This window comes from Priapulus caudatus, unplaced genomic scaffold (genome assembly GCF_000485595.1).
Source record: "Priapulus caudatus unplaced genomic scaffold, Priapulus_caudatus-5.0.1 Scaffold108, whole genome shotgun sequence".
NCBI lineage: Eukaryota > Metazoa > Priapulida > Priapulimorpha > Priapulimorphida > Priapulidae > Priapulus > Priapulus caudatus.
In genome coordinates, this window is record NW_014577169.1 from 154,891 (window position 1) to 164,271 (window position 9,381).

The following is a 9,381-nucleotide window of genomic DNA, read 5'->3' on the forward strand; positions in this document are numbered from 1 at the left end:
CGGAGTCGCGCGCATGAGCGGCGCGGGGCGGGGGCGCTCGGAAGATCAAGACGAGTCGTTATTAACAAAGTTGTGGACATATATCAGGTCACGGGCGACGTCGGGGAAGAATCAAGTGTCACGTCTATTGCAGATGTGACATATATAGGGCGTCACCGCGGCTCGAACGATCTGTCGCGTTATTCACAGTGGTGAGCAGTATATAGGTCAACGCCTAGTCGGAAGATCTGTGTTATTGAGCATGTGAGCATGATAAGTAGGGTCCACGCGCGCTCGGAAAGATCTGTGCGTTTGATTAGCAGGGTGGTGACGCATGATGATTCAGGTCACCTGACGGTAAGAATCTGGTCGCTTATTGGACAGTGTCACAGCTAAATATAGGCGGTTCCAGCGCCTCGGAGAATCTGTCCGTTATTTACATGATGCATGTCCAAAGGTGACCAAGGAAAATCGCGGTCTGTTAAACATACACGTATACTGTGGGACGGTGGAGCGCGTGGGGGTGCCGGGAGTTAGGCCCGCAAGTGACTATCATAGGCGCGCAAAGTGTCTACTTTAAGCATGGTATGGCGTTTATGAAATAAGATAAGTTATGAGAGTATTTTGCATGAGAAATCGTGATGACTATTTTAATGTAATGTTTGTGGCTAAAGTATAAAAGAACACGACCCAAAAGATGGAAAGTAAAAGCCCATTGGCGGAGTTCGTTTATTTTTACATAAAACAGGTCAACGGTAGTCAATGAACCAACCGTAAAGTATTTCTAGGCGGAATGGCTTCTAATAGCAATGTAATTTGAGCTAAACAGTGTTCAGGCAATTAGCAAGAGATACTTTTATGTTAACGAACACCTCATTAAATCTCTCATCAACATGGGATAGCGACGATATAAGCATTACCTTTTTTTAACTATTTGGATAAAACATAATGTAACCGACGATTTAACTTCGAAGCGAAAGCGCTAGACGTGGTTGAGGTAAGAGTGCGTGATTAGCGCTCTAGGTGACGCTATAGAGCATCAACCGCCATAGGCCGCCAGTCCGTAGGGGAGCCGCCGGCCGTAGCGCCGCCACGTCCGTATGCCGCCGCTAGCCGCGCATAGCCCCGTCCATGTTCCGTAGGAGCGGCGAACATACATCCTCCACGTCCGTAGCCGCCATAAAGCCGGCACGATAGATCCGTAGGCGCGCCATATCCTCGCACGTCCGTAGCCGCGCCCACTAGAGCGCCCATGTCCGTAAGGCCGCCAAATCCTCACGCAGCGTCCGTAGGCGCGCCATGAGCGCGACCATGTGCCGTGAGCCGCCAATACTTCCTCCACGACTCCGTAGGCCGCCATAGCGCGCCATGTTCCGTAAGCCCGCCATATCCTCCACGTCAATAGCCGCCATACGACCGCTCATGGTCCGTAAGTCCGCGTCAGTAGATCCTTCCAGCGTCGCGTAGCCCGCCATAATCCAGTCTCTGAATCCGTAGGCTGTCCATAACTGCCAATAGGAGCCCACCAGTGGGTATCAGCACCGTAGCCTGGGCGGTTGTGGCTTGAATCATCCAGTATGCCGTAAAGAATATTGTGGGTACGAGTAGGACGTATTGATGTCGGCACAGGCGGAAGTACCGGGTGAAAGCGGATAGTAGGGAGGAGGTGCGGCCCCACGCGGTAGTATTGCGGAGACGGACGACGGTAATCAGGAGTGAATAGCTGTAATATAGGAATGTACGACAACCAGTACAATGAGCGGGCCAACTAACAGCTCTTACGCGTAACGGCTCGCGGAGCGAGTCGGTGGGTAAGGGTGAGGGATGAGTGGCTTGTTAACAAAATAGCCATGGTGGTTCGATATGGAGGTAGAGGTGGCAATAGCAAAATAACACCGGACACAAGCATGTGAGAAGTGTGAGGTGGCTTACTAGTGGTGGAGTGGTGCGTGAGTGGGATAATTTCACAGTTAATAATTTGTTTTTTTAAAGTTACTACAAGATTCACTCTATCCCTAATAGATTCCTGGGTTGTTGTAATTAGGAGGATTAGGTTGAAGGTGTGTTGTAAGGGAGATTTACGCACAGGGTATCGGAACTTTAATTACAACAGTCGGTATCGAGGAAGTAAATCGCTAATGGACTCACGACCTGTTATCTATCAACGCGATGAAACGGAAAAAAATGATGAATATGATACAGCGAAGTTTCAGCAGATACGCGTAAGAAAATCAGTACCGACTGCGAATTGTATTTAATTGAGTTTTACTGTATTATTGGTTTTGTTGGCTAAAGATAAAAGTGGCTAAGTAGTAGTCATAGGTCAAGGTGAAAGGTGACATCGAAGCGAGCTGAATGAATAAATAGATTCTGTATTATAAAAGTAATAATCTATTTCATTATTCATCTATCCTGGATGAAGTTAGTGACAGAGTACTACGCTTTACTACACGCTTCTCTCCGTATATAGCAAGCACGCATCCGACCTCGCCTCCAGCATCACTAGTGCACGCGACATAGCCTGTTAGAAAGAGAATTACAGCAACCGAAGGCAACAAACCACTTCTGCAAGTACTCCACTGGTCACCTGCACTCCTTTCAAGTCTTGCTAGCAAGAGGCAGCCACCGGAGACTCCACACTCTCCCGGCATTTCACTTAGCAGCTACATACGAGCGTGGCGCCCACCCGAACAGCACACAGGCGAGTCACGCATGTCTATTTGCCTCGCATCGGGTGAGGTAGGGTGAGTGTGGATGACTACTCGTGAAATTACCTGAAATAAACACAGAAAACGGACATTGCACCCTTAGATATGATACGTAGGTCGGTGGCGTCGTTTTGCTACGGTGCAGCAGGATGACCCTCTGTAGCTATAGCAGCGGTGTAAGTGAAGTCATTGGCAAACGTTGAACATTCCAGATTGCTACCAGTAAAATATTGGTGCTACAGTTCTGTTGTGCTGGTGGTGGTCGTGTGGTGTGTGGTGTGTGGTGTGTGTGTGTGTGGTGTGTGGTGTGTGTGTACGTGTACCGTGTGGCGTGTGGCGTGGTGTGTGGTGTGTGTGTGGTGTGGTGTGTGTGTGTGTGGTGTGGTGTGTGTGTGTGCTTGTGTGTATGGGTGTGGTACGTGTTGTAGTGTGTGTGTACGTGTACGTGTGGCGTCGTGCGTGTGTGTGTGTGGTTGTGTAGTGTACGTGTGGTGTGTGGTGTGTGTGTGTCGTGTGTGTGTTGTGTGTGGTGGAGTGTGTGGTGGTGTGTACGGTGTTCGTGGTGGGGCCGGTCAGCCGTCGGCGTGCGCTCGATAGCGGTGGCAAGGTTGTTGGAGTGTGTAGTGCACATGTGATATTGAAATCGGCAATAAAGATTCAGCTTAAAACACCGTCCAGACTATTACTACAATCATTGCGATAAGGAAAACATGCAAGAGCATGCAGCACACAGCATGAAGCAATACACGTGTGCATAATGTGCTATCGCGGCTCACGAAAGCTCAGTCAGAGACTATATACTGAATTAACCTTTTACAACCGCGGTGGACAATCCCGGAGTGTCAAAGTGGCGACGGAGCTGCATCCTGTATTTACTAGAAGCTTTCTGGGGCAGCACTGTCAGTCGATGCAACTAAACATCAAATTATTTTTCACAACGACGAGCCAAACTCAAATTGTCGCCTACATGATGCGTTTATACCATTGTATACCTGTTTGTGTGGTGTTGCAGTGTGGCCTAGCGGCGCGTGTGCGCACGGTGTGTGGTGCATGGGTGCGTCTGGCGATAAGCTTTGAATGTGTGCTGTTGTTTTTGTTTTGTTATTGATATGTCCTGTATGGCTTGTACTTTTTTGTGAACGCTTATTGTATTTGTGTGCTTGGGACATGGGCTTCTGGGGCTGTACCTGGTATTGTACAGGTGCGTGTGTGCATTTGCATGTGATGGTGGTACAGGCGGGATTACTGTGTTTTGTTCGTGGCAAGTCGGTGCGTGGTTTGATGCGTTTGAATGAGTGTGTTGACGACAAGGCTGGTAGTGTGTTCAGCGTGCTCCACTAAGCGAATTTGCTCTGGCGCTGTCATCTTTTCGTTGGAGGCTGTGTGCGCTGCATTCCAAAGTATGCTCGAATGCTAACGTCGGACTGCGGTACTAATTGAAGCTGCAGACTGCGCGCATGTTAGTCGTGGGGCGTGCTTGGGTCTACTGAGCCGTTGCAGCTCGCGAGACGGCGAACGCTTAACGACGGCATTGCATGAATAGACGTAACATTAACGGCGCGGCGAAGTAAATTGTTTTATGAGTAGAAAGAGCGGATGATCGTCATGAGGCAGGCGTCTCCTGAATTAACTGGGTACTGCTGAACAATGGAGAGTCGTCTTATGTACAGGCGGGCCAGGGGGGGGGAGACGGCTGACCCCCGCACGAGCCGCCCGGCTGTGGCAGTGCCGCAGAACCTTTTGTGTGTAGAATATACATAAAGTTGGTTAATAACATTAGGGTTAAGAATGTGGTGGAACAATGTGGTTTGCGTAGGAGCCGGGAATGACAGCGCGTGCATCCGGCGACGGCAGGTAGGGTGTGTTTCAAACTCAGGGTGGGCATCGGAGTTCAGCATGAATCGTGAAAGTGAAAGAAGCTTCTCGATGTGTAGTGTGGGGTGTGTGTGTGTGTGTGTTGTGTGGTTGGTTGTGGTGTGTGTCGTGTGTGTGTGTGTGCCTGTGTGTCTGTGTAGGCCGCTCGATATGCAAGGCACCTTCAAGTGTAAGTCAACGCTAGCCTAGAGATGGTCATGTGCCCGGTTGAGACGTCAGGTGGCACGCGGAACGACCAGCGGGGGCGTGACGAAAGATATCGTTATCGTTAAGTTGGGAGGGTGCCTGTCGTAGGCGAGCCCGGCGTTACTGTGTTACAGGGGGTCTATAGTTATTAGATGCCTAATGGCATCAATATTGGCACAGCGTGTTCTACGTATGACCGTGGTGTGTATATGCGTGAGATAGACGCCTGGCGGCTATAGCTCGTGGCGTGGTGGCGATTGAAGCGATAGAAACACGTCTATTTGCTATTTTCGTACGGATAGGCTGGGGATAAATCGACAAGCCCGTTCTAGTCCGACGTTGCTAGAAGCTGAGAGAAACGTGGGGCCATTACTGCCTGGCAGACAGACACGTGACTATACCGACGCGCGAGATCCTCGCGGACGCCGGTGTGATATATGTAGACGGGGCGGTCAGCCTCGCGTCTCGCGCCGCGCGTCAGGCGGGAAGCTGCGAAACAAGCAGCTATATCGGAGATGTACCTCGCGCTTCGTACGTCTCGGGACGGGCAGCGCCGGGAAAATCTGCGCTCCTATCGAGCGACCCTGTCGAGTTTTTTCGCACGAAAAGGCATCAAAACGCGCGAAGTTCGAGTGCGCGCATTGTCATTACGATGCCGAGCGTGATGGGTCATTGAAGGCGGGGCCAGTCAATGGTGTTCTAGTGCTCGCGCCTGTCTCACGAGCTAATTGAGCCCCAACGCGCAGAGAAATTCAATAGCCGGTCAGCTTCGGTCTGGCGCGCTGCATCCCCCGGCAGCGTTATCAATCGCCGTGACGGTATTAGTTGTTAAGACGTGGGTTTGTTGCGCGGTCTCCGCCGGTGTCGTCTTAGCTAGTGTTTTGCATGACGGTGTCGTTCTGCTAGTGTTGCTAGAACGGTGTCGTCTGCTATGTGTTTGCCGTGACGGTGTGCGTCTGCACTAAGTGTTGGGCATGACGCGTGTCGTCTGTTAGTGATTGCCGTGACGGGTGTACGTCTGCTAGTGTTTGCTTGACGGTGTCGTCTGTTAGTGTTGGCATGACGGTGTCGTCTGTTCTAGTGTTGTCTGACGGTGTCCGTCCTGTTAAGTGTTGCTTCGGACGGTGTCCGTCTGTTTCAGTGTTGGCATGACGGTGTCGTCTGTTAGTGTTGCATGAGCCGGTGTCGTCTGTTTAGTGTTGCCATGACGGGTGTCGTCCACACACACACACACACACACACACACACACACACACACACACACACACACACACACACACACACACACAAATGTAGACAATATTTACGTAGAATGAATTTCAACGTTGCAATATTACTTACACGCGCTATAGTACAAGGATGTGCGCACGTAAAACACGCACACTCTATATATCTAAGAAATTTTTTCTTGTTTATCATATTTCAGTTTCCAATACATACCTCACCATGGGCAAGACATGCGTGATCGCCTTGGCTGTTTTGGCCACGCTATGTGCCGTAAGTGAAATGCCGAGATGTAGTCAGTGTGCTCTGTAGAAACTTAAGAGTAGTACATGATACTTGCAAGTGTTTGTCCCTTGTCTGTAATTCTCCTTCTAACAGCTAGCGCGCGCAGTGATGTGGAGGGTGTGCATTCTACTATGTACGAAGGAGCTTAAGCTTCCCACTAACGTCATCAGGAGTGAATAATAATCGATTATATTATAATAAGAATCTATTATTATTCACTCCTGATGTCATTACGTTACCATGACTACTACTAGCACTTTTATCTAGCAAAAAAAAAATACAGTAAAACTATTAAAATACAATTGGTACTATTTTCACGCGTAATTGTGAACTGCTGTATCATATTTCATATTTTTCCGTTTCATTCGTTGAAGATTAACAGTCGTGAGTCATACATTACTTCCTGTACACTGTGTAATAAGTGATACCTTCGTAAATCTCTTACAACAACTATACTTATTACAACAACAGGAATCTATTAGGGAAGAATTTGAGTAACTAAATAAAAAATTATTACGTGAATAAATAAATAAATTAATTAATTATGTGTAAATATGCTGTTAGCACTTAGGTTCCATATCGAAAACACATGTATTTTGTTAACAAGCATACTCTCACCCTTACCAGATCGCAGCCGTTACGGAAGGTAGTGGCGGCTATGGCTACGTTGTCGTACATCGACCCTACAGCTATCACTCCTATTACCGTCGTCCGTCGCACTACTACGGAGGGGGATACCACTATCCCGCTTACCGGTACTCCGGTGGACATCATACGTCCTACTCGTACCCACAATATTCTTACGGATACGGATATCCAAGCCACAACCGCGGCTACGGTGGATACCATGGTGGGTATGGCAGTTATGGCGGCTACGGACAGAGAGGATATGGCGGCTACGGACGTGGAGGATATGGCGGCTACGGACATGGCGGTTATGGCGGCTATGGACGTGGAGGATATGGCGGCTACGGACATGGCGGCTATGGCGGCTACGGACGTGGAGGATATGGCGGCTACGGACATGGGGGCTATGGCGGCTACGGACGTGGAGGATATGGCGGCTACGGACATGGCGGCTATGGCGGCTACGGACGTGGAGGATATGGCGGCTATGGCGGCTACGGACGTGGAGGATATGGCGGCTACGGACATGGGGGCTATGGCGGCTACGGCGGCTACGGACGTGGCGGCTATGGCGGTTATGGTTATGGTCACTAGCCTATCACATTTACCAAACGAGCGTTTCGTTGAAGTTAAATCGTCGTTACATTATGTTTTATCCAAATAGTTAAAAAAAAGTAAATGCTATATCCGTCGTATCCCATGTTGATAAGAGATTTAATGAGGCGTTGTTAACAGAAATATCATGATAATTGTAACACTGTTAGTCAAAATTACATTGTATTAGAAGCCATTCCGCAAGAAAGAAGTTTAGGTTTTATCGTCTCCTTGACCTGTTTTACGTAAAAATAAACGACTCCGCCAATGGTTTTACTTTCCATCTTTGGGTCGTGTTCTTTTTATACTTTGCCACAAACATTACAGTTAAAAAGGCATCACGATTTCTATGAAAATATCTCATATCTTATTTCATAAACGCAATCCATGTAAAGTAGACACTTGCGTATATATCCCTTGCGGAGTATATGATGTTTAACAGACGCGATTCGTGTTTGACATGCACAGTCATGTAATAACGGCTGATCTTCCGAGGTGACCTTTATATGTCACGTCGTCTTGCTGGCGACCAGATTCCGTCGTGCGTGTGCATTGCCGGAGACAGTTGAACGGCACTGCTGTGCCACCTGCGTGACGTCAGTCGGCGATCCGGCTCTAGGAGGTGTACAACAGTAAGCTTCCGCAATTGTTGCACTATTTCGTCTCTAGAAAATTCCTTTTTTGGCATTTTTTTTTCGCTGAAATTCGGCACTAGATTGCAATAATTTGCATTATGCACGCAAGTTAGATGCCTCGTGGACGTCCACAAACAGACACCGTCATGCAACCACTAGCAGACGACACCGTCATTGCAACAGCTGCCAGACGACCCGTTCATGCAACACTAGCAGGACGAGCCCGTCATGCAACACTAGCAGACGACCGTCATGCCAACACTAACAGACGCACCGCGTCATGCACACTAGCGACGAACCGTCATGCAACACTTAGCAGACGACACCGTCACGCAACACTATGCAGACGACACGGTCATGCAACACTGCAGACGACACCGTCAGTCGCAACACTAGCAGACGACACGTTCATGCACACTAGCGACGCACGTCATGCACTACTTAGCCAGACGACACGTCATTGCAACACTAGCAGGACGACCCGTCATGCACATCTAGCGACGACACCTGGGCGCGGACGCGAACTAACCACGGCCAACAAATACCGACGGCGCAGTTGATAACCGTGCGGGAGCAGCGCGCAGCCGAATGACCGGCTTTGAATTTCTCTCGTGGAGTATAGTGGTAAGTAAAATAGTTGGCGCGAGCATTAAACACATTGATGCCGCCTTAAGTACCATCCACGCCTCGCGAGTATATGAATGGCCGCATCGAGCGTCGCGGTTTTTGAGCCTTTTCGGCGCAACGACAGACGTCAGGCATAGAAGCGGCAGATTTTGCGCGCCCAGTCGAGACGTTCGAACCGCGTAATCTCGGTATATGTGTTCGCAGCTCGCGACGGCCGCGCGAGTGAGTACATATATCACACGGGTTGGGATCTCGGTTTAGTAGTTACGTGTTCTGTCTGCCAGCAAAGCATTCTCAGCATTTAGGACGCGATAGAACGGCTTGTCGTTATGCCAGCATCCGTGCAAATAGAAAATACACGTGTTTCTATCCGTTAATCGTACACGCACGAGCTAGAGCCCAGGCCATGCCAGGGAGAAATGCATCGTTCGTCTATTCGCATATACATCACGTCATACGTAAAGCCCTGCATATATATGCATAGGATCTAATATATACTTGGTTAAAGTGACGCGGACGAAGGAAACACGTTATAACGATTATCGTTCGTTTCGCTCCTGTCGATGTAACCGCACAATGATTTAGGTTTTTCAGTGGGATTACATTGAATGTGCTGCTTATCGAGGACACACTAGCACACC

The 9,381-nt window shown here is 49.1% G+C and overlaps 1 protein-coding gene across 1 annotated transcript; it reads left to right on the forward strand.

Annotated features, from left to right (window-relative positions):
- The first annotated feature begins 6,178 nt into the window (after positions 1-6,178).
- On the forward strand, positions 6,179-7,759 carry LOC106805296 (keratin-associated protein 19-2-like). Its single transcript, XM_014806833.1, has 2 exons — positions 6,179-6,245; positions 6,885-7,759. Exons 1-2 carry the CDS (start codon positions 6,195-6,197, stop codon positions 7,476-7,478), a joined length of 645 nt encoding a protein of 214 aa, XP_014662319.1. The 5' UTR covers positions 6,179-6,194; the 3' UTR covers positions 7,479-7,759.
- The last annotated feature ends 1,622 nt before the right edge of the window (positions 7,760-9,381 follow it).

Excerpts from the sequence above, each read along its gene's own strand:
- LOC106805296 (XM_014806833.1), top strand. The coding sequence starts at position 6,195 with ATGGGCAAGACATGCGTGATCGCCTTGGCTGTTTTGGCCACGCTATGT. Across the intron at positions 6,246-6,884 it reads TTTTGGCCACGCTATGTGCC|ATCGCAGCCGTTACGGAAGG; the intron begins GTAAGTGAAATG and ends CACCCTTACCAG.